General features: G+C 43.3%; 1 protein-coding gene across 11 annotated transcripts in view; it reads right to left on the bottom strand.

Annotated features, from left to right (window-relative positions):
• MSANTD2 (Myb/SANT DNA binding domain containing 2) overlaps nt 1–25,554 on the bottom strand; it is a 37,512-nt gene extending 11,958 nt beyond the window's left edge. For 2 of the 11 annotated variants that reach the window (XR_014779413.1, XM_084782619.1), the window contains exon 1: nt 23,601–25,550. Coding sequence is in view for 7 of the 11 variants with exons in the window: in XM_084782619.1 (XP_084638745.1) it covers nt 23,601–24,125 (525 nt within the window). In the remaining 4 variants the exon portion in view is untranslated. Of the gene's footprint in view, nt 1–17,428; nt 22,034–23,600 lie in introns of those variants that run through there. The other 9 variants (XM_084782620.1, XM_084782621.1, XR_014779411.1 and 6 more) reach the window with 8 other exon arrangements.
• Between the last annotated feature and the right edge of the window lie 200 nt (nt 25,555–25,754).

Here is a 25,754-nt window from a genome sequence, read left to right as displayed (position 1 = left end):
CACACATATGCTGGGTATGTAGCACAGAAACACATACACACACACAGACACAGAGATGCGCACGTGCACCGGGGATGTAGCTCAGTTGGTACAGTGCTTGCTTCACATGCTAACAGTAGGTGGCGCATGCCTGTAATCCCACCCCTGGGAGGCAGAGGTAGAAGATCTCTGTGAGCTCCAAGCCTACATGGTCTACATAGAGTGGTTTCAAGCTAGCCACAGCTAAATAGAGATCTGACTAAAAAAAAAAAAGAAAAAAGAAAAAAAAGAAAAAGAAAAACAAACAAAACAATAAGCATGAATTTACACTCACATCTTGTTATACATAATTGCAACGTTGGGTAGAAAGTACCCAAAACAAAACCATTTGGGCAAAACTCAGAATTATCACACTGGGTTTTCTGTATATTAGTATCTGGCAAACTGACAAAACCCTTTAAAACCGATCCCCAACAAAAAAGAAAAGGGATAAGGAGAAGAGAAAGGGAAAGGAGGAGGAGGAGGAAAAGAAGGCAGAAGAGGAGGAGGGAAGAAGAACCGAGAACAAAGAGGGGAGGGCAGGGCTTGCTTCATGCTCCCCTGGCTCTGCATCTGAGAGCAGAGCACAAACCTCTAATTCTAACATCTGCTCTTCCTTTTCCTAAGCAGGAAGCCTAAGCCTATGAGGGCTGTAGATCCCCTGCTGAGGAAACACACAAATCACAGACTTCCCAGTCTCCCTGATGACCACGTACACACTCCTCTGCTTAAAGCTTGTTCTACAGCACAGAGGCTTTTCTTCTAGGACAGGATAAAAGATGTATGAGGAAGTCTTAAGATAAGTAGACTTAATTTGTATGACAGACTTCAGAAGAGATTCCAAAGACTGACACACTCAGGGCCAGCAGGATGGCTGAGCAGGTAAAGACACCATGGCCATACTGATGACCTGAGCGTAATCCTCTCAGACAAAATGTTGCCCAGGCTGAGCTCAAAGTCAAGGGAATCCCTCACCTAAGCCTCTCATAAGCTGACAACAGGCATGGTACACAGCACCCATATTTCCTGAATTTTTTAAAAACAAAAATTTCAGTAAAGCTCACAATAAATAAACAAATATATCAATAGAAAGCAAAGGAGAACAGTTCCTGATTCAGAAAAATGTCACTTATTGCTAGGTTTCTCAATTCATTTCAATAAATTAACTAAAAAACAAACAGTCAAAAAACCCACACATATCCTAGATATGGTCCATACTTGTACTCCTAACAGCAAAATAGAAACAGGAGGATAAAAAATTCTGGGCCAGCCTAGGCTACAAGGCCAGACCGTATCTCAATAAACAAAAAGAATGTACAAGGAAGGTAGGCGCAGTGGTGCACACCTTAATCCCAGCACTCAGGGAGGCAGACACAGGTGGATCTCTGTGAGTTTGAGGCTAGCCTGGTCTACAAGAGAAATCCTGTCTCAAAACTAGAAAGAAAGAAAAAAAGTACAAGGATCTCATTTTACAAGGTGGGGAGAAGCAACCTTTTGTTTGTTTGTTTGTTTGCTCCTTCATTCATTCATTTTAGTTGTTCTAGGCAGATTTTTTAGCCCTGGCTGTCCTGGAACTCTTTGTAGACCAGGCTGGCCTCAAACTCAGAGATATGCCTGTCTGTGATTCTAGAGTGCTGGTATTAAAGATGTGTGCCACCACCACCCACCTAGAGCACTATTTCTATGTAATAAGCAACAACTATTTTTTTCTGGAGTGGCAATATTCATTCTGGAACTACTAGGTCAGCCTGAGCTGCCTGAGACCCTGTCTCAAAACAAAACAGAATAACTCCAACAAAACTGGCAGGTACCATGGAAATGTTGGCAAACACTGTATGTGCTAGACTGCGAACTGACCCTAGAGCATGCTAGGGAAGCACTTACAACTGAGCCCAGCATGGATGCGGATGTTAAGCAGGGGGTGATTTCCATGCCCGATGGTGCTCCAGAAAAAAGCTTGCCTCTAAAGTTGCCATGTAGCATCTTTTTACAGGTTTTTGTTGTCTTTACACTTTGGGGCTCTGACTCCAAGTGTTATTCAGATAACATTAAAATTGCCAAATACTTATCAATAGGTAATAATGAGAGGGAAAGCACATTCACAAAAATACTTCTGGCATGGCAGAGGGAACCATTCCTCCCTTTTGAAAATCCCCCCCCCTCCCCCCAATCCGGGACTGAAGAGATAGCTCTGAGGTTAAAAACATGCATTGTTCTTAAAGAGGACCTCAGTTTGACTCTAGGAAGCCACACCGGAAAGCTCACAATAACCTGTACCACCAGCTCCAGGGGGTCAGACACCCATCTGACTTCATCAGACACACATACATAAGTAAACAACAACAAATCCCCATACAAACTAAGAACTGTTCCACAATCATGCCCCCAAGTTAAGGCCACTCCCCTAATAAGTAACAACAAATCCTGACTGGCTTTTATTGTAGTAACATTACTTGCTGCTGAAATACAAAAGTGGCCTCTGCTCATTCCAAGTTTAAACGTAGAGCCAGTGGGTCAATGAGAAGGCTCAGCAGATAAAGCTGCTCGAGGGAACGGGCCTGGATGCTGAGTTTGATCCTCAGAACCCATATGAAAGTAGGAAGAGGGAGACAATTGCACAAAGTTGTCCTCTGCCATCCATGTGCAGACACGCTGCGGGCACACCTCAAACAATAACAATAAACAGTAAGCCATATCATCCCTTCCACATGCTGGCCATGTGACTATCTCTGTTTTGCACTTGTTTTCTTACTGGAAATGACTATCTAGCAGGCAAACGTAACCTGTAATAAGAGTTTCTATTAGTAGGCTTATGAAATTAATCCTGGCATCCATAATAGCTCACTAAAAACTAAAGCTACTAGAAATCCTCCATCAAGACATGTGGCCCACAGCTGGAAAGATGGCTCAGCAGTTAAGAGCACTGGGTGATCTTGTAGAGAAACCTCGTTCAATTCCCAGCACAAACATGGTGTAGACACACATGCAGGCAAAACACTTATATACAATTTAAAGGGGGGAAAAAAAGACTTCTAGGCCTAAACATTAAATCAAGATTAAATCAGTTCAAAAAATATATTTTTCATTTACGTGGTATAAACTATAAGCCATAACTGTATAAGCTTTCTTATAATTTTTATGAAAAAAGTAAAAAGTTCTAAGTTTATTCTAAGTTTCTGCCTTGGAGCAACCTAAACTTATTTAAGAAGTTGGAAGAAAATTTAGATGATCGGCGTAGGCTGTGGTGGGGACACTCCTGTAACCCTAACACTGGGAGGTGGAGACAAGAACATCACTCGTTCAGGGCCACCCTCAGTTACACAGTGAGTTTCAAAACAGCCTGAGCTACATAAGATCCTAGCTCAGGCTCAAGGCCAGCCTGGTCTACAAAGTGAGTCCAGGACAGCCAAGGCCACACAGAGAAACCCTGTCTCAGAAAAACAAAAACAAAACAACAAAAAACAAGCAAACAAACAAAAACCTAGCTCAGGGGAGAAAGTGTGTTGTTAAGACCATTTTGTCAGGAGCAGGAATTATAGTGTGTACGTACCCAAACCTAATCAGCATGGGTGTATCATTGCACATGGCCTCTTAACCAAGAAGGTGAGTGCCTAAACCACCAGCAAGTGTTATGCACTGTCCACACTTACATGTGCCACTTTGTGCCATTCTTTTCTGTCTTTCTTTTTTTTCTTTTCTGTTTTGTTTTGTAAGACAGTTTCACTGTGTAACTCAGGTTACCCTGGAACTCATGGAAATCCTCCTGCATCAGCCTCCCCTACTATTTTTGTCAACTGGACACAAGCTAGAGTCATCTGGCAAGAGGGCACTTAAACTGGAAAAATGTCTCCATCAGATTGGTCTGAGGGCATGGCTCTGGGGCATTTTCTTGATCAACTGATGGTGGCCCACTATAGTCAGGCCACACCTGGGCAGGTGGCCCTGGGTAGTATAATAAGCAAGCTGAGCTAGCCCCAGGAGGTAGTTAGTGTTCCGCCATGGTCTCTGCTCAGGTCTTGCCTTCAGGTTCCTAAATGAGTCCAGGCCCCAACTTCTCATGATGGGTTGTAAGCTGTAAAAATGAAGCCCCTTTCCTCCTCAAATTGCTTTTGGCCATGTCTACCAAAGAAAGAAAGAAAGCAGGAACAGTCTCCCACGTACTCAGACTACAGAAGTGAGCCTTCATGCTTGGCTGCACTGTACTTGTACTGACTGGCAACAGTCCGCTTCTTCTACAAGCATCACAAGATGCTGCGTAATGCTTTGCCATAGGACACAGATAATGATTATACGATGGGAAATGTTTGGCTCCGCTATAATGGGACTGACTTATAGGACTGCTTCAGTGCACAGCCATTGTTGACAAAAATGTCATTGTGTAGAACACAACTTGTATTCATTACAATTCATCTCATCTCCACTATTATGTCTAAAGAGGCAAGTTCCCAACCACTTCCTTATGTAGCATCTAATGGAAAGCATGAGAGAACGGTCATACTCTATAGCATCCCTTGGCAAGTAAGCCTCATACTTCCCTGGTTTTATTGTCACAAAGTAACTGTACCTTGAGGATGTTTCTTCTGCTTTAATTCAAGCTCACCCTCCTTTAAGAGGAGCTGACAGCCTAAGAACCAGCAGCATCCACTGAGGATGTGAATGAATGGCAATGCATCTTCTACAACAAAGACTTTACTTTCACACGTGTTTTAAACTCTTCCTGAAAACTTTCCAAAGCAAAACTTATGTTCTGTTGTCTTCTTTTGTTAACCCTGTGCTGACATACCCATAAATCTATGGGGAAGGGCTCTCTTACTACAATGGGGTACTCAGATTAATATCCCTGCAATTACAGAGATAAACAATGATGAGGCTAGGGGTGAAAGGGTACATGCTGCCGGAGAAGATATTAAAATAAGTAATCAGGAGCAACCGTGAGCTATGCCCATTATCCAAACTCAGACAGGTATTGAGTTTCCAATTTTGTTGTTGTTGTTGTTGTTGTCTTTGTTTTTCCACCTAGGGTTTCTCTATGTTATCTTGGCTGTCCTGGACTTGCTTTGTAGACCAGGCTGGCCTCGAACTCACAGTGATCCACCTGCCTCTGCCTCCTGAGCGCTGGGATTAAAGGCGTGCGCCCCCACGCCCGGCTAGAGTTTCCAAATTTATAAGAGGGGCCACTGCTGATGTACCAACAGCCTTGCCCCTAAAATGGATTTCAAACAGGCCTGTGTGGCAAGAGTAGTAGCCCATAACAAAAGAAGAATTGCAGGCAGGCGCTTCACCATTTAGTACAAGAGCAGCTGGAGGCCCAGCATACAGAAGAGTCTCCCAGCCCCTGGAACTCCCCAGTGTCTGTAGTAAAAGAAGCCAGACAGCTAGAGGATGATAACAGATTTGAGAGCAGGAAATAAGGTAATCCAACCAATGGGTCATTTACAGCCTGGAATTCCTTTGCCTTCCCTGTTACCTACGTCTTGGCCTATAATAATCATTGGTTTAAAAGATTGTTTTTTTTACAATACCTTTGCATAAGAAGGATAGGGGAAGGTTTGTTCTCTCAGTACCTACGCTGAACAGTAGTGGTCCAATGAAGAGGAAACCATTGGAAGGTACTTCCACAGGGAATATTGAATAGCTTCACGTTGGGCACCACCTGTAGGCTCAATTGCCTTAATAAATATACTTTATTATGAACTGATTAACAAGCATACCTCCCCTATAACCTGACTAGCCTACATGAGAGGAGAAGAAGATTAAAGGAAACAGGAATGAAACCTGGTATCAGTTCCTAGGAATGATTCTCCTGGAGCAGTCAGCAGGATCTAAGCAGACCATTAATTCCACCAAAGCTGCTGCTGGAACCTGAAGCCTCAGCCAGAGTCCAAAGCCTTGAAGCCTTCCCTGGAACAGCTAGCTCTCTTTAGGAGTGTCTCGAAGTACAGGGGTAAACAGCCAAAAACTAAGTCCCAACAAAAAGCTCCAAGCCTCCTGTTTTGGATATGTATTTATGTATGTATATGTGTGTGTGTGTATGTATGTATGTATATATATATATATATATATATATATATATATATATATATGTATATATAGGTATATATATCCCCTCAGTCTGTTCAGGATGTTTTTCATCAAGCTCCCCCACATAGTAGTCCGATTTCCAAGTGGAAAACATTCTGCTCTCTTCCCCATTCCACACTTCAGATAAAAACAAAAACAGGTTTATCTCCCCTACATAACCCAAAACTCATTGCTCACACTGAGTTTTGATACATATAAGAAAGAATATGATATTGATCATAAGGATGGATCTAGGAATAAAAAGTTTATGGGGGGGGGGGTCTAGGAAGATGGCTCCGCAGTTAAGAGCACTGGCTTCTCTTAGAGGATCCAGGTTCAATCCCCAGCTCCCATACGGCAGCTCACAATGGCCTTTAACTCTGGTTCCAGGGGATCTAACGCCCTCTTCTGGTCTCTTCTAGCTCTGCATACATATGATGCATTTAAGCATATGTGCAGGTAAAATATTCATAAAATAAAGTATTTTTGAGCTGTTAACTTAAAACCACGGGTAGTAAAGAAAACTCAGATGTAATGGTTCAGCATTCCACTTAGCATGTGATAAATGAAATATGTCCTTTTTAAAAGGCTTCTGTCCTGAATATATCTACAGCTGATATGTCTTGTTGCAGATGGATGTTCAATGCAGTAAGCAGTACGCTGTCACATGAAATCTTCATAGGTTTCACTTTAAGAGTTTGTGGCTTTCCTGTCCAACTGTGACAGATTTCCAAAAAGCAGTCTTGGATTCAAACATTCCCTAGTGATGTGGGTGGTGCCAGTTTTCTTTTTACAAGACTTTCTGAGGGGGCTCAAACCCAAATGAATCTAGAGCAGTAAGTCTAAATGATAAAATTTAACTCAATCAGAAATATATGCATTTGCCTAGTGCATAAAAGGACCTGGGTTTAATCCCAGAAGCAGAGAGGAAGGAAGGGAGGGAGGGAGGGAGAGAAGGAGGGAGGCAAAGGGGGAGAGGGAGAGAGCACTGGAGGTGCAGTTCAGTTGGTAGAATGCTTGCCTAGTATGCACGTAGTCCTGGGTTTGACCGCCAGCACTTAAATGAGGTGTAGTGGCAAATGCCTATAATCCCAGCACTAGAGAAGAGACAGAAAGATCAACAGTTCAAGGTCATCCTCCTCAGCCACATAGTATGAGGCCAGCCTGGGATAAATGAGACCCTATGTAAGGAAGGGAAAACAGAAAGGAAAAGAGAGAAGAAAAAAATATGTGAGCATAGTGGTGTGTCCATCTGGATCCTACTATATGGTTTTGGTATTACATTTATGCTTTATGCTCCAAAACATTACTGCAGTTGTCAAAATTTAAGGAAAGTGGGTTGGTGATTCGTAGGAGGAAATAAACCAAGTTGTTATAAACACAGGATCTGGAATGCAAATGCTTATTCTATTGTCACCACCTGCTAGTTTTGTGACATTTGCCAAATTAATCTCTCTGTGCCTTAATTTCTCCATCTGTACTGCGGAGTTAAGGATAGTGCTCCCTCCTATTGCCGATTTGTTGTGAGCATTAAAGTGATGTATGTAATTGCTTTCATTCAATAAATGTTAGCTATTATAATTATTACAAAATGATGCAGCCACAGTGTGTGTATACTGAGGGGTTATCAATAATGGTAAACTCAAGTAGAGCAAAGCAGGACATTAAAGTGTTATATCAAAAGCACACAGTAAGAATATAGTGTGAATTATACCTTAAAAATGAACCCCAATGCCAGTAGCGATCACAGCACTTGGAGGATGGTTCCAAGTTCAAGGCCAGCCAGGACTACATAAAAAGACTATTTCAACACCACCTCTACAAAAAGAATCTTACCGCAGCAATCAACATCAAGAGTGGGCAGTGGTTAGCACATGCCTTTACCTCCAGCATAAGGAGGCAGGGAAGCGCAGGCAGAGACCTCTGAATCTCAGACTAGCCTGGTCTCCAGAGTAAGTTCCAGAACGTTCAAGACTACATAGAGAAACCCTGTCTCAAAAAGCAACAACAACAACAACAATGAAACAAAACCAAAAACAACGTGAAAGTTATGTTGGGGGAAAAATTGAGAGTTTCAACTAATCCACATCATTCAACAGCATAGAAATGCTACCTTGACTTTCTCCCATTTTAGTATTTAAAAGATTTTAAGAAAACTTTGCTTGATAACTTAAGTTAAGCACACAACAGGACTTCGAACGTAGATGGTTTGTGACATTGCTATGTAAATACTCCCAGAATCAAAATTTCAGAAACATCTAGCTTTGACAGTTTTTAAGGCTTTGCATAAGTATGTATGTCTAACATGCAATTAACACACTGACATATGAACAAAGAAGGAAAAGGAGTCTTACTCCCTACCTAGAGAATTAAGCCTCAGTGAGGCTACAAAGTGAGTCCATGACAGCCAGGGCTATACAGAGAAACCCTGTCTCTAAAAATCAAAACCAAAACCAAAACCATCATCATCATCAATATTTTTTAGGGTTGTGTGATTATGCTATAGTAAAGAATTTTAAAATTCTTCCATTTTTTTATTACTGTAATAGTACGGACACATTACTTACAGGAAAAACATTTTATTGTGTTCTAAAATGAACACAACACTGAACTCTCAAAGCTCAACTGTTGTTTTTTAATTTGAGCAGGAGAGGAAAATTACCTGCTTTGGCTCAAGCCTGGACGCTACACAGCACCTGTACCCAGAGGAGGGGAGTTCTCTGAGGTAAGCCCTGACAGAACAGTAACACAGCATTTTGCTGCTCTCAGAGTTACCTTGATGCATACAATGCAAAAGAATAAAAAATAAATAAATAAAGCACAAAAACAAAAGCCAATTTTCCTTATGCAAAGGTGTGCAAGGATGGTGTTCAAACTTAGGGCAATAAGGCTCAACCAAAAACATGACATCTGAGGAGCTATGGCTTGTGCTAGTTGTTCTTACTTATTTTTGAAGCAAGGTCCCACTATGTAGACAAACTGGTCTCAAACTCTTCTGCCTCCTGCTATCAGGTGCTGGAATTACAGGAGTAAACCATTTGATTTGAATTAGATATTTGTGTATGCCTATTTTTTCAGGACTGGGGTATGTGGGAACATGACAAAGTGCCTATCTAGCAGATGCAAGGCTCTAGGCTCAATGCCCCAGTACTATAAAAACATAAATATCATCATTTTCTATTAGAATAATGATCTGTAGTTTGTTTTGGTTTTTGAATCAGTTTTGTAACCAGGTGTGGTGACACAGACCTGTAATCCTGGAAACTGAGAGATGAAGGTGGGCCAATCAGAATCTCACAGTCCTCAGTTACACAGTGAGCTACCCAGTGAGGAGAACCTGGGCTAGAGATACTGTCTTAAAAGGGGGGGGGGGCTTCTTCTTTTCATTGATATACTCCCAGTGCCTGTAATACCTGGCATATGAAAATGGCTCCATAAACTCTGATGGATGTGTGAATAAAAATTCTTTAAAATTGGGTCTAGGCAGTTCAGACTCCACATACAAGGTTGACTTGCTGACCTAACACATTCTTTATATATCAAACCTAATCTTTCCATGTAGAGAAAAATATTCATAAATTAAATAAATAATAAACGCAGTTTTTGATTGATATAAACTTTTATTTTTGTTTTATTAATATCATTTACAAACATAATTGGCTTATTCAAATAAATGAAGTAACCTAAAGGGGAAAAGTACTGTAAATTTCACAAGCTTGAGCTATTACAACGAAGCAGTCTCACAGACAGGAACTCCAACTAGAAAACAAAAAAATAAACAACTTCCTATCTACTCTATCAAATACACTGAATCAATAATATTTGCTAACCCAAAATACATTATTCATTAACATGGCTGAAAACACACACAGAAAACCGAAATGGTGACTGCTGTTCCTGGAATAGCTGAGAACAGATACAAGTTTATTATCTCACTGTCTTAACAGTACAACCTGAGTGAAAAGAGAGCACCCAATCAGTGCCAAGAGAAACAAGGTGTGTCCACAGGCTCTCAAGGACTCTCTAAACTATGAATAAGTAATAATTACAAAGATTTAAATACACATCTCTTTGCAAGGGCAGACATCTTCCACCTAGTATTAAGAAGATCACAAACTCCAGATAATTGTGGCACATGCGTAAGAGGCACTAGTTCATTAAGCATCTGTTTTAAATACTTAAGAAAGTTTCTGCAAAAACAGAAGCAGGCAGAATAGAGCATGGTGGATAAACTTGCCCTACAGTAAGAAAATTAAAGAGTATGTCCTTATCCCTATGACCCTAAAAATGGTTTAAAATCTAAAGCACTACCAGGCTTGCTGGTGCAAGTCTTTAATCCCAGCATTTGGGAGGCAGAGCCAGGTGGATCTCTTGAATTTGAGCCCAGCATGGTCTACAGAGTGAGTTCCAGGACAGCCAGAAGAACTACATAGTGAAACCCTGCCTCAGAATCACTCATGAATGAATGAGTGAGGGGACGGTAATAGTATTTGTTAGTTGTCTTTGAAACTCAGAGCTCTTTATTTCATTTCCTAAACATTATTTTTTATAGCAGTGGAGGGGGCACTTATAAGGGAAAATACTGCTAATGCAGTGGCTCTCAACCTTCCTAATGCTATGACTCTTTAATACTATTTCTCATGCTGTAGTGGCCCTCAACCATAAAATTACTTCACTGCTACTTCACAACTATAATTTTGCTAATGATATCAATCACAATGTAAATATCTGATACACAATTCCTGAGAAATGGTCATTCGCCCCTCAAAGCTGTATCGATCCACAGGTCGAGAGCCACTGTGCTAATGTGCCTTAGCCCAGTAATACAAGCATACCTGTATGATAATTAGCATATGAAATCTGGCCCAACTTGGTGGCACACTCTTATAATCTGAATATTCCATAAGTGGAGACAGGAGGATTGCTGCAACTTTGAGGCTAACCTAATCTATCTAGTGAGGACTAGGCCTGTCAGGACTATCTTGCCTCAAAATACATCAATATTTTTTTAAGATTTACTTATTTATTATTCTGTATATAGTGTTCTGCCTGCGTATACACCTGCATGCCAGAAGAGCATCAGCTCACATTATAGATGGTTGTGAGCCACCATGTGGTTGCAGGAATCGAACTCAGGACTTCTAGAAGAGCAGTCAGTGCTCTTAACCTCTGAACCATCTCTCCAGCCCAATATTTAATATTTTTAAAACTGTAATCTTAGATCTAAATTTTTGTCCTTACCCTCTAGCAATGTTAAGAAAAAGAGGTAGAAAATGAGGTAGGATAATCACATCTGTCCACATCTGTCCAAATTGGACAGACCAGAGGCTAAGAGAATGTGTCTTCCAGGCCACAGGGCAGGGCCGTCCTAACATGGTGTTCCATTTCTGTCTCACTGGGTTGTGAGTAATGAAGCCTATCACTTAGCCATGATGCCCCATGAAGGTCACATGACCATAGAAAGAACTGGCAGAAGTTCTAGAATAGGTTAGGATCCAACAGATCACTTAAGAACTGTGCCAGGTATGAAATCTGTTCTCCTCTCCCAAGTTTCCACCGCCACTGCTAACCCCTGCAAGAAAGATTTCACAATGACCCCCACTCTTTCCTTTCTATTCACATTACTGCCAGTGACTGCTATAAAAAGAAGGGTAACTATGTCACTAGGTGGATTAAAATGCTTTGTTAGGTGAGGATAAAACCCCACTTCCCCAGCACATCCCCTGACTTCCAGTTTGTCACTAGTCCCCTATCTTACTACCTACTCCCTTGACCCTTCACTCAACCAAGTGTTCCACTGGAGAATCTGGGGCTTCGTGCCATGTTGGAGTAACTCTCCAAAGGCACAGTGTAGGCATGTGATGGCTCAACAGGCAGATCAAAGAACTTACTTCACAGGTCTGCTGACAAGTTTGATCATTGAAATGCACCTTCTTCTGGCCTCTATAAGCACTAGGCATACATGTGATGCACAGACATATATACAGGCAAGATGCCCATACACACAAAACAAACAACTTTAAATATAAAATGAAAACTTTTAACAAGAGCACAAGGCTAAACTGGGCAGTGGTGATGCACACCTTTAATCCCAGCACTAGGGAGGTAGAGGCAGGTGGATCTCTGTGAGTTTAAAGCCAGCATGGTCTACAAAGCAAGTCCAGGACAGCCAAGGCTACACAGAAAAACCCTGCTTCAAAAAACCCAAAAATAATAAATAAATAAATAAATAAATAAATAAATAAATAAGAGCACAAGGCTGTCGATATGGCTCAGTGTGTAAGGGTGCTTGCCACCAAGCCTGACTCACCTGAGTTCAATCTCTGCAATCTACTTTGGTAAAAAGAAAACTAACTCCCAAAAGCAGTTGGACTGACTTACACATATGTCATCGCATTTGAATGCCTGAGAAAACACACACACACACACCATACACACACACCACACACCACACACACACACCATACACACAAACTAAAGAAATGTGATAAAACTTTCAAAAGAGCGGAATCAAAACTGTTGATCTCACCCCTGTATCTTCCAGGTCTCCCCGCCCACCCGCATGTCTGCCTCCCACCCACCCCCTGGAGGGGAGGAGAAGATGGGGGAATCTCATGCCATGTAGCCCAGGGTGATCCTCCTGCCTCTATTCCCAGGTAGAGATTATAACTCAGCTCAGTCTACTTGTATCTGATTAAGAATGAGGTTGAGAAGTCAATTTTAGTGCCTTGTGACAACAGCCCATATAGGAGCTACAGAGACAATGTACACTGGAAAACAAAAACTGCTCTAGTAAAGAGTTTACTAGTAATAGGTTATAGTCCCAGTATTAGAGGAAGCTAAGGCGGGAGGATTATGAGTTTAGGACCAACCTGAGCTGCACAGTGATTTCTAGGATGGTCTGAGCTACAAAGCAACTCTTGCCACCCTGCCTGAGAGACAGGAGCAACAAGGTGGGGGGCAGAGGGAGGGGGGAGGGAGGGAGAGGGAAAGAGAGGGGGGGGGGAGGTGCTGCAAGAGGGTAGCTACTAAGATGGTTGAACAGGGGTTGGCTTAAGTCAAAAGGACGGATGCAAGCAAGGGACATATGAGGAAACCAATCTTGGGGAAGGGGTGGACTGAGCCTGTGGGCACAGAGTAACGTGGTATCCTGGCTCTACAGTGCTACTCTCTAGCAAATCTTACTGAAGGGCCTCAAGTGTCTCTGGGAATGGGTCCCTGCTGCTGCAGACTCAACAAGGCAGAGACTAGCACCTACTGCTGTTCTATCAATGTGCAGGAGAGCAAAGAACCACAGCCACAAAACTTTAACACAATGTACTGGTTAGTGAAAACATACACACAGACAGGGAAGTCAGGCCGGCCTGTCTCCCAAATGTAAAGCTTGGGGAGTGGAACATGAAGGAGGGGGTGAGCTGTAAGCTGTCGCCCCTTCTCCTGTTCCTCCAGCTCTTCTATTCTGCCATCTCCAGAGAATACCTCATGTGGGGACAATGAGACCCTGAGCTGCAAGTGTTCTCCTTCCTCTCATTTTCTTCATACTAGTCCTAGGTGTAAATTGTCTAGAGACCACTGAAACTGAGCTACAAAAGAAAAATAAGCATGGAGTAATCAGGGAGGGGCAATACTGCCAAAGACTGGGGAGAAGAAAAATAAGTGTGATGCAGGGGCAAAAAAGGGTATATAGCACAGTCTGTGTTAGATGTTTCCACATCCACAGTTATTTAGGAGGCTCTGATGTTGGCCTGTCCGTGTTCAAACAGGATAGAACCTACTGCAGTAAAGTGCACATAGTGTCACCAAGTTAATGTCTGGAAAACACCTAGAACAGTAAGTACCCTGTGGTACATTACTGTAGCACTACATAGTGATTTTGTGAAAATAATTTCTATTTTATGTACTAATGTGAGTACTCATCCCCAGAGTAAAATATCTTCTTGTGTGTGGTAGTTAAAGATGCACAACTCTGGGTTTTCTTAAAGTTAAAATTAAGGAACGTAATGCATTATAGATATTTACACAACTACAGTTCAATACTACAAAACAAAAACATTGCCTAGAATTGGCACATTCAATCAAATGCCACCCTGAAATTACCAGTTTACTCTCTCAGATGGTTCTTTATGACAATACGTCCTGGGCTGGAGAGATAGCTGGCTCGGCCACTAAAGGCTAGGCTCACGACCAAAATCACATCCTTCACCAAAGGCCATGCACTACACAACAAATTGCTCTTCAGTTAAAAAGCACTGCTTTTTAAAATCACTTAAAAACTTTGGAACATTTCACTATTTACAAGGATCCAGGCTACATTGCTCCTGAGCTCCACACCAACTACTCATCTACTCCACTGCCTCTGCCCTGTCAAACACGACGACGCTACCTTCAGGTGAAGCCCAGAAGCCTAGATGGCGTGCTCCTAACGCACACCCACAGCACCCAGTGAGCTTACCACCAACACCAGCACAGCCAAACTACACAGCAACTGGTTCTTCGGGGTCTAGCTCCTCTAAGGTAAAGGCTCACCACTGTACTTCTCCAGTACTCTAAGTGATGAAAACTTAAGCCTTTATTTCACACCTTATTACTTACAGAAACCTTGGATCTTAAGGATTGAGTCCCAGTGTATCAGGCAAAAAAGATAGCTAAAAGATAACCAGGACTACAGATTTCTTCTGCTGACCAAGGGACCTAAGGACCTTGGTAATTAGTGTCATTCCATTGTCTTTTTTAGAAGTAAAATTAGCCTCTGAATTTAGAATGACCAAAGCAATGATGGGCCTGAGACATTGCTTCCTTCAAATATAACAAGAATATTTCAAACTCCATAAACCTGCTAACACTCACCAACAAGAATATTACAAGGAGGCCGGGCACTATGGTGCATGCCTTTAGCCCCAGCACTCGGGGAGGCAGAGGCAGGTGGAATGAGTTTGAGGCCAGCCTGGTTTACAAAGGAAGTCCCGGACAGCCAAGGCTACATGGAGAAACTCTGTCTCAAAAAACCCAGGGAAGAGGGAGGGGAGAAGAATAATATTACTAGGAGTTTTCAGATTCACAGTACATTACTCATAAATTTTACAGACATCTTTGTCTTATTCATCTCAAACCAGAGTTAGTAGTGTTTTGCACATCCTAGTAATTCCTATAAACCCTTAAATGTTTTAAAATTTAACTTACATGTATGAATGTGCACCACATCCTTACCAGTGCCCAGGTATCAGATCCCCGAAACTGGAGCTACAAATAGCTGTGAGCCACTATGTGCTTGCTGGAAGCTAAACCAAAGTCCTTTGAAAGCACAACAAATGCTCCTAATGGCTGAGCCATTTATTTCTCCAGCTCCTGATCTAAATGTTAGCTATTTGACTATAAATGTCTTAGAAGGTACATGAATTTCAAAAGTCTTTGGGGACTACATAGCAGAAAGCTTGAACGCCATTAGTTCCAGAGTTGCCCTGGTCAATGCAACAGCATTGACACATATGACTATTCACATTTAAGTTAAATTAAATTAAAAACTCATCTGCAGTCGCTCTGGTGACGTGTCCGTTATTAACAGCACCCGTAGCTAGTGACGGCTGTAACAGGCAATGCAGATGTAAAGGCAGAGGGCCAAGAACTTAACACCTGCCCCAGTCAGCTTAGAATACTTTAGCTCTTGGCCTAAAATCTCTCCCAACTCGAACCATTTCCAGGTTGCTCCCATAGAGAAATAGAATGGCATGACGGTTGAAAGGAATTCTGACCTCCCTTAGCAGTCTTATGTATGTGGCCAAGAGAATCCTTTTAAAGGTTGCTTAATACTCCAACAACATTCAATATAGTGGCCATTAAAGTGGTTATTTAAAGGTTTTAAGTAATGTAATTGAAGCTAAACATAATTTAAAACCAGCTACTTAGGCACACTAGTCACATTCCGAGGGGCCAGTGTCACATGTAACTGACAGCAACCACACTGAACCAACACATACGAACATTCCCACCATCACAAAAAGTTTTGCTGGACAGCAATGTTTATACTACAGGGCTTGTTTCGTATTTTTCCTTTTGGGGGGGTTTTTAGTCAGGATCTGACGTAGCCAAGCCAGCCTGTCTCTATAGCCAAGAGTGAATGACTGTGAGCTCCTGACCTTCCTGCCTCCACCTCCCAATTGCTGAGATTCTCGATTCTCCTGCTCCACCATGCCTCCTTGGCTGTCCCGGGAAGGAGCCCACGGCTTAGCCACACTGGGCAAGTATTCCTGCCACAGCTACACCTATACACTTTACAAATGTTTTTCTTTTACTTTTCTTGTTTTTTTTTCCTGATGGTTAGACTGAGTTTGGACACATTTATGGAAACACAACTATGAACATATCTACAAAGGTCTGAAGAAGGAATCCACTCAATGCTGTGGTGCCACCTCCAGTGTGATGGGGTCTCAGGCTGAATAAGAAACACACAGCACTGAACAGCAGCCCTCACCTCCCTGTTTCCTTACTGTGACCATGACTTCCCTGCCATAGTGGATACATCTGCAAACTGTGAGCCAAGGAACCCCTCCTTCCCCAAGTGGCTTTTGTAGAATATTTTGTTACATCAATAAAAAACAGTAACTAATATAGAGTCTCTACATATCCCAGATTAGCTTGGCACTTTTCACGCAGCCCATGCCAGCCTTGAATTTGCAATCCTCCTGCTCTGCCTCCTTAGTGCTGCTATTACAAGTGTAAGCCATCAGGCTCAAATACATATTTAACGATACCCTTCATTAGATTAAAAAAAAAAAAGTAAGTGAGAATCCCATTCATTCACAGTTTTCTAGTGGGACTTGTAGCTCTTTACAGCTGAAAGCCTACAAGTAAGGCTCATGAGACCGGGCTCTGATAACTAGGACGGCCTTGACCTCACTATACAGCCAGGGTGGCCTTAGCCTTCTGCTCAGCCCCCTAGTGCTGGGATTACATGCTTGAGCCACCATATTCTGCTCAAAGAAAACAGGTTTTGTTGGTTGTTGTTTCAGGCAGCGCTATGGACAGAACCCAAGGCCTTACAATGCTAGGCAAATAACTGTTATACCACTGAGCCACACTCCCAATCCCAAACAAGGAAACTTTCAAGTGATATACAAGCTTTCAAGTGACAGTAAGATAGGGACAACAGAATTCAGAATATGTAACAAGTGGCAAGAAAAAGAACTTGTTAGATCTATTTATGTGGCTTACAACATTTCTTGGAGCTCTTTCAATATAAAGAAGAAAAGTCTTGTCTATAAACACCAAAGTAAAGTCCGCAGGGATGGGCAGTCCATTAAAATGCCTGCACAGGGAGAAAGGCTTTTTTTTTTTTTTTTTTTTGGACTCCAAGTTAACTCAGCTCTACTGGTTCTCACAAACAGAAATCATAGCTAAAATAAAGGACCAAATACATTGTACTGCGTTTGGGTGTTAAATTTAAAAAATGCATTCCAACATAATGACAAATGACAAAAAAACCTAAGCAATGTCCCAAGAGAATTAACTGTTTGTTTGCTAGACAGAAGACTCTTTTGGTTAAGCATGGAACAGACATAGCAAAGACAAGTTTGCTGGGTTACACACAAGCACCTTGCCTTTCAACTTCAGCTAGACACATACATCTGTTCAGAGACATAAAGCCAACTCTCAAGAGGCAAATTTTTGGCAAACACCCAAAAATATGTGACTTGAGAATGAGGTTTGCAGTGCGTCAGATTAACTGACTGAAGTGTGAATGTGGCATCTGGCTCAGAATTGAATGCTTTCGTGAACTCTAAGTCAAGACGGTCTCTCGGCTACTGAGGATGCACTACAAGATGGCTCCCCTTTCAAGTTATCACACTTACAAGCTGCATTAGTTCTATGCCACTTAACCAAGTGCTGCTCAGCATCGCATCACTTGTGCTGTTTCCTACATCTTCTCAACTCTTCGGTGTGTGCATACACGCTTCAGCTGCAGTAAAAGCTTAGATTATAGGAACTGTATTTAACAGGTTTTCTGTATTCAGACGACTAACAGCCCCACAAATAACACACTCACGGTCCATTTGGTGAATGAACATATGAAGAAAAGGTTTATAAAAAAGGAATAAAATACAAGGTAAACAAAACAACACTAAAAGAAAAAAAACCAATCCTCTATATTTGTTTATCTGACTCCAAAATTGGGCTGGAATTGTTAGCAAACACATTTTCTTCTGGCAAACAAAAACGCAAGAAAATTTCAGAATAAACAATCTGTGTAGTAAAGCCATTTCAAACACATCTATTTTATCCAAAAGAGAGAACAAATGCCAACATCATGGCAGACATCAAATGAAATTCTACAATGCTAAACGATATTTATGTCTAACTTTCCATTAAAATACTGTAGGCTTAGAAAGATGGTTATGAACAATATTTTAAAAGCTGAACTTCAGTAACAAAATGCAAGCATTATTAATATTTATAATCTTAATACTGTCACTGTATAAATAACAAGCAGTCTGGAGAAGTACTTTAAGAAGGGTAGTTGGGCGAGGGGCTAGGATAAGAGTCAGCCTTCCAGTGCCTTTTTAGGTGGAAAGCTGTTCCATGTTAGAAATTATCTAAATGGAAAAGCTGGTTTCCATTCATCTCTTTTCAAATCAAGAAGAAATTATTTACTGGAGGTCGGCATGGTGGCACAGTCCTATAATCCCAACACTCAACAAGGTAAACAAGATCAGAAGTTCAAAGCCAGCCTCTGCTACATGAAGCCATGTTTCAAAAAATTAAAAAAAGAAAAATTTTACTGATATGTATGTCTGTCTACACCCCAGAACGCCTGTTTAATATATATGGATATTTTGCCTACATGTATATCTGTGCATCACTTGTGTGGCTGGTGCTCCTGGAAACCACAAGAAGACATCAGATCCCACTGGAATGAGATGTTTCTAACCCTACATGTGGGTGCTGAGAAGCAAAGCCAGATCCTGTAGAAGAACAGTGCTCTTAACCACTGAGCCATCTTTCAATGCCCTTTACTGACTTTACACAAATAAATTTTTACAGGAATTTCAAATATACTACAAAAGAAATAGATTTGATTCATATGGTATTCTTTCTCTCTGTGAGCCTCTGTAATTAAGGCTTTTTTAAATTTGCTTTTGTAAGACTAGGTTATTGAGACCACCACAAGGAAGCAATGGATTGGGCAGTAACCACAGAATTGCCTGCAATTGTTCTGCAATGCTGAGAACTGAACCCAGGGCAATTCTACACGCTAACCACAAGCTCTAACACTGACACTCTACGCCTGAGCTTACATTTCAATAAGCTACATCACTCTAAACAAGAACTTCCTGGTTTAGAGGCTGGAGAGATGACTGAGTAATAAGCACTTGCTGCTCTTGCTGAGGACCCACGGTTTGGTTCCCAGCACCCACCCACAACCATCCATAATTCTGGGTCCTTTATCTGACCTCTGTAGTCACCAGACACTCACATGGTTGTGTACACACATACACACACAACACTCACTTTAGATAAAATAAATAACTTAAACAGCTGGGCAGTAGTGGTGCACACCTTTAATCCCAGCACTCTGGAGGCAGAGGCAGGCAGATCTCAGAGTTCAAGGTAAGCATGGTCTACAGAGCAAGTTCCAGGACGGCCAGGGCTACACAGAGAAAACCCTGTCTTGGAGCCCCCTACCCCTAGTCCCCAAAAATAAACCTCAATTTTTTTCTAGTTCTTTTCCTTTTTGTACAACTAAAGACAGATATTACTGACTGGGTTTCTTTCTTTCTTTCTTTTTTCTTTTCTGATTCACTTATGTGCATGAGCACATGTGTATATGTGTACCAGCATTCCATGCATGTGTGGGTACCCAGAAGCCAGAGGAGGGCATTAAATCCCCTGTAGGTGGTGCTGGAGACATGGCTCAGAGGTTAGGTGCACTGGTTGCTTTTCCAGAGGTCCTGAGTTCAATTCCTAGCAACCACATGGTGGCTCACAACCATCTAAAATGAGATCTGGTGCCCTCTTCTGGTATTCAGGCATACATGGAGGCAGAACACTGTTTACTTAATAAATAAATAAATCTTTTTTAAAAACCCCTCTGTACGTGGAGTTACAGGTGGTTGCCAGGACCCACTATGGTGCTGTAATCATTTTTTTTAAAGATGTATTTATTTTTATTATGTATACAGTGTTCTACCTGCATGCAACTCCTGCAGGCCAGAAGAGGGCACCAGATCTCATTATAGATGGTTGTGAGCCACCATGTGGTTGTTTTGAATTGAACTCAGGACCTCTGGAAGAGCAGCCAGTGTTCTTAACCTCTGAGCCATCTCTCCAGCCCCCAGCCTTTCCTTTTGCACTTCTCATTAATACAATAGTGACATAATGCTTCCAAATTACTGTTCTAAGCTGGCATTTCTAAAAACTGGGACCTAAAAATTTGTTTGTAGGTCAAAGACTCTAAGAACTTAAGGTATTCTTCCAAGCACATCTTTATATCCTGGACAACTATCTCCTAACTATATGTTTTCAATGACTACATTTGCTTCTATGCTTACCAAAACATTTACAGTGTTCTAAAGGGACAAAACTTGGGGAAATGTTAACAGTTTTATCTTTGTATTCCTCCACAGTGCTAGGGATTGACTCCAAGGCCTTATAGAAACGAGGCAAGCACTCTACCACAGAGCTAACTCCTAGCCCTTCCAAGCTTAGCTTTAATGCAGTATTTTTAAAAGTGAGTCCCAAAGTGTGTAACACTACTATAAGCTTTTATACCAGAAACAGTTTTTTATCAACTCCACACAACTCTAGACATACCTGAGAAGAGGGGCCCTCAGTTGAGGAAATGCCTCCATTAGACTAGTTACAGGCACTCTCTGAATGCTAACTGCTATGGGAGGGGCCAGCCCACTCTAGTGGTGCCATCCCTGGAAAGGTGTTGAATAGGCTGTGAAAGAAGGGTAGCTGAGCAAGCCAGGGGAGGCAAAGCCAGTCAACAGCCTTCCTATGCGGTCTCTGCGCCAGCTCCTACCTACAGACTCCTTTCTCGGGCTCCTGCCCTGGTGCTGCTGCTTGAATGGAAACGGCCTCCACCGACTCACATATTTAAATGCTTGGTGCCTAGCTGGTGGGACTGTTTTGGGAAGGATTAGGAAGTGTGGCTTGTTAAATGAGGTGTGTCACTGGGGGGTAAGGTTTGAGGTTTCAAGCGCCCAGGCAGGCCCATTCTCCTCCTCTCTGCCTCCTGCTAGAGAATCAGATGTAAGCTCTTACCTACTGACTCAGGGCCACGCCTGTCTGCCTGCTGCTGCCATACATGTACCACCATGATGGACTCACTCTCTGAAACTGTAAGCAAGGCCCCAACTAAATGTTGTTCTTTAATAAACTGCCTTGGTCATGGTGTCTCTTCAAAGCAATAGAAAAGTAACTAAAATACCTGGCTTCTCTAAATAATGGGCTGTAACTTGTAAGCCAAATAAACACATTGGTTTTGGTCAGTGCTTTATCACAGCAACAAAAAGAAAAAAAAAAAACCCAAAAACCAAAAAAATAACTTCCAAAACTCTTTCTAAATTTTGTTAGGTGAATGAAGTATTTATTCAGTGCTTACTGTATGCTGGTGTGTCAAGGACAAGACAGCGCAGAACTTGTCCTTATAGAACCTTTAACTCTAGGAGGAAATATCAGCATTAACAGAATCTGAGTTCCTTGATCCAAATCATTTTGAGCGAAGACTTTATAAAACAAAACATACATCAGCCCTTCTTGTCTGACAATTGCTACAGCGTATCAGAGACCCATCATCTCATAATCGCAAAAGACTTAATGTTTGAGGTCAACTTGGTCTTACCTGTCTGAAAACAGGTAAACTGATCCTCTAAATTCTTCAGAGGCTCAATCTCCTTTCTCTGCTTTAGATTTCCTTCTCATAACTGGACAATGAAGCATTCCAACTAGATATTCCCTGGTTGTTTGAGAAACAATTTTATGGAGAGATTTATGTTCAGCAAGATTTTGAAAGTACACTTTGAAAATCCTATGAATAAAAATCAAGAAAACAGGCATAGTTTATAAATGCCTAAGACACTCAGAATTCCAGAAAAGTTTGTGGACAGATGCTATCCAGGGCAGCTCAAAGAAACTGCCCCAAATTTAACATGAATGACCCTGAACAGAGCAATGAATGAAATCCAAAGAACAATAGTTTTTCACTATTACATATTATTTCAATGACATTCTTGTTTAACAAAGTAGTTCAATAAGAAACCTCAAATGTACATTATCAAATTATCTAACTTAGCTTTCTATTGGGTGCCAAATTCCATGAACAGTTGGTAATAATGAAACAGCTGTTTATGAACCAAATTTTCTAAGTAACAATGTCTCCAAAAGAACATCACTGGAGCCAAGGCCTCATGAACTCTGGCACAACCTCCCCAATTCAGTGTGATTACAGACAACTATTCTTATTGGGTTTTATGATTGTTCTCTAATGTGATTATTCTCAGTTAAAACTCTTCTTAGTTTTTTTCACTCCCCAGAAAAAAATAGCCTATACTATCAGACACGAACACTATGGCTAAGTACTGTGTTTTCAATGAAAATTGGGAGAAACTTTTATCAGACACCAGAATGAGGGAAAGAACAGCTTCTTGTCTGAAAAGATAGATACGAACGCCTAGACAAATCATTTGAAACAGCAAACCGATACGCAGGCCGATGGTAAAATCTAGCCCACATTAAGACTCTGCATTTAAACACGCAGATTCATAAGGGTGGCCAGATGCACACTCAGTTTTACTTGTCAGCATCCAGCAACTTAACTAGAGCAGTAAAAACTGGGTGTCAAGAAATAGAAGCCTCCTGCCTCTCAAGCCAACCTGACTCTGTAGAGATCGCCAATGGAAGTCCCAATACATCCCTCAGCCAGACTGACATTCAAGGTGTCCTCTACCTCCACGGTAACAATACACGACATGTCTTTCACTAAGCTTTTCCAGCTCTCCAAAAGCACCTCACGTCCTGCTAGTCTTTACCACCTCAAGTGACAAGCAATGCGACTAACACAAAAGGCCAGCCGCCCCAAGGCTTTTCTTAAATCTCCAGCACTTGCAGCTACACTGGGCGCTCACCCGGCCCCCTGCTGCCCTTCCTCAGTTCCAACCCAGCTGGAAAGCTTCAGCCTGGGTGGGATGCCCTCTACCTGGGAACAAAGCAGTGCGGCCGACAGTGCGGGCCAGCGCACAGAAAGAAACTAGGAACTTCAGAGCGTAGGAACGTCCTCAATTGGCAAGAAAGAGGGGCGGCGGCAGACACGCCCAACTTCAAACTCAGGAAACCTACGGGCTGGCGGCCATCTGAAAAAGAAGCGCCCCTTCCCAGCGAGAGAAGAAAGAGGCGAAGGAGACGAGAGGGGTACCCGGGGGCCCGGGAGGGGAGCCCCGCGCTCGGCCCGGCCCCCGCCCCCAGGCCCGCTTCCCCCGCCTTCTCTGCCTCTGGGGTTCGCTGACCCAGGCAGGGCGGCCGGTTACCTTGATGCGCTCCCGGCACTGGGACGGGGTCCGCTCGTAGCCCAGCTCGGCCAGGGCCCGGGACACGCGCTCGTACATGGCCGGCCCAGGGGCCTTGCTGCCGAATACCGTGCCGGCTCCCTCCAGCTGCTGGTACCGCGCCTCCACCAGCCGCTCGTTGCCCCACACAGCGATGAGCGCGTTCGTCTCTGCCGGCGTCCACGACATGCCCCGGCAGGCGGCGGCAGCGGCCGCCGCAGCCCCGCCACCGCCACCGCCACCGCCGCCGCCGCCGGGCGAGAAGGAGACCGAGGACGAGGCAGCGCTGCGGCCCCCCAGCCCCAGCCCGAGACCCCCGGACGCCGCGGCCCCCGAGCCCGCCGCGCTGCCCGGCCCGAGAGGGGAGGCTCCCCGCGGCGTGGACGGGTCGGACAGCGATGGGTTCCCGTCGCTCAGGTCGCCCGGAGAAGCCGGAGAGAGCACCTCCATCTTCGGAATTTTTAGCGGCGAGTTGGCGGGCAGCTCCGAGCCACAGGGCGCAGCCATCTTCCAAGCCGCCGCCGCTGCACCGCCCGGAAGTGACGCACCCGCGCATCCGGCCACCGCGGTCTCCGGGCTACTCTGGGTCCTGGCCCGGGGCTGGGTGGTTCATTGCGAGCTTAGGGAGCGGAGGACGTGTCCGTCTGGCTCAAGCGGTCGGCTGATCTTACCCTTTCCCCTCCAGCCGGCCAGCGCCGGCCGCTCCCCTCCGGGCGCTAGGGGCTGGGATCCGGCTAGCGACAGCTTGGAGCAGAGAAGGGTGGGAGCTTGAGGGCGCGGGAGTGAGGGACTGATTGGAGCCTCCCCACTTCCTCTCCAATCTCGGCCCCTCTCCGCTGGGGTGAGGCCCGCGAGGGGCTCGAATTAAGGGCGAGCTGGCCATTTCTATTTTCCTGTCTCCTCCCTCCTAAATCCGCCTTTGGGTACAGAAACCGTTGTCCACGGTGGAGTTAGTTTAGGGAGCCCTACAAAGGGTATGTGGAGGAAGGCAAGGCGCGAAGGCTGCAGAGACCAGTCCTGGACGAGATTTTTAAAGAACAGGTCTGAGCTGGAGTTTGTACCCTTTAGCTTTTCAAGAATCTTGTCCATTTTAGCAACTCTGATTCCACTCACTTGTTCGGCTGGGCAAACACCCTACCACTGAGCCACACCCACAAGCCCTCAGTTGTACGCGTGGTTTGTTTTCTTGTTACTCTGGGTAGATGTAGCCAATGACCTGACCGAGTAGATATATTTCTTGCTTTTGTACTGTATATGTAATGGAGACATGAAAGAGCTGCAGAGTCTAGCAGAATAGCTACTCCAGTATCTCAGTACTCTACGATTTGGAAGTAATTTAAAATCTCCTAGTTTTCCATCCTGTCGAGTGCAAGGGTATGAAAAGCACTGTCAATTATGACAGTTCTTGTGACCTAGTGATGAATTAGCACGCATGAGTCACTCCTGAATATTTCCACAAAGTGAACACCCAGATAGTTAGCTGTAAGATACATCCATAGTCTTTTGTGTTTGTTAGTTGTTGTTGTTTTTTATAGAGTTCCTCTGAGTAGCCCTGACTGTCCTGAACTTCCTGCCTCTGTCTCCAGAGTGTTGGGATTAAAGGCCTGTACCACTGCTGCCTCCACCACCAGCCCAATTTCCATATTCTTTAAAACGAGAACTCTTAACTGTTCATCTTGGGTCATTAACTTTAAAACCTCAGTAGTGACTGAAAAGATGGTTCAGCAGGTACAGGCTTTTGCTGCCAAGCATGATGACCTAAATTCCATCCCTGGAGCCCCACAGGGTGAAAGGAGAGAACCAGCTTCCCTTAGCTGTTCTGTGACCTTCACACATGGAACATGCCACACACATAGATAGGCAAAAAGAAAGAAACTTCATTTTTAAAGATGTGTTTGTTTAGTTTTATGTGCACAGATGTTGGCCTGCATGAGTGTGTGTGTGTGTGTGTGTGTGTGTGTGTGTGTGTGTGTGTCCGTGCGGGTGCCTATTGCTGTGTAAAGGTCACAGCAAAGGGCATCAGATAGATTGCCTGGAACTGGAGCCAAAGGACATGGTGAGCCATCATGTGGGCTCCAGGTCTCCTGGAAGAGTAACTACTGAGCCATCTCTCCAGCCCCCACAGGTTAAATCTCA

The sequence above is a fragment of the Acomys minous genome (assembly GCF_964271855.1).
Source record: "Acomys minous genome assembly, chromosome: 5".
NCBI classification, from domain to species: domain Eukaryota; kingdom Metazoa; phylum Chordata; class Mammalia; order Rodentia; family Muridae; genus Acomys; species Acomys minous.
The sequence above is the reverse complement of the archived record's forward strand: the minus strand, read 5'-3'. Positions and strand labels throughout refer to the sequence as shown.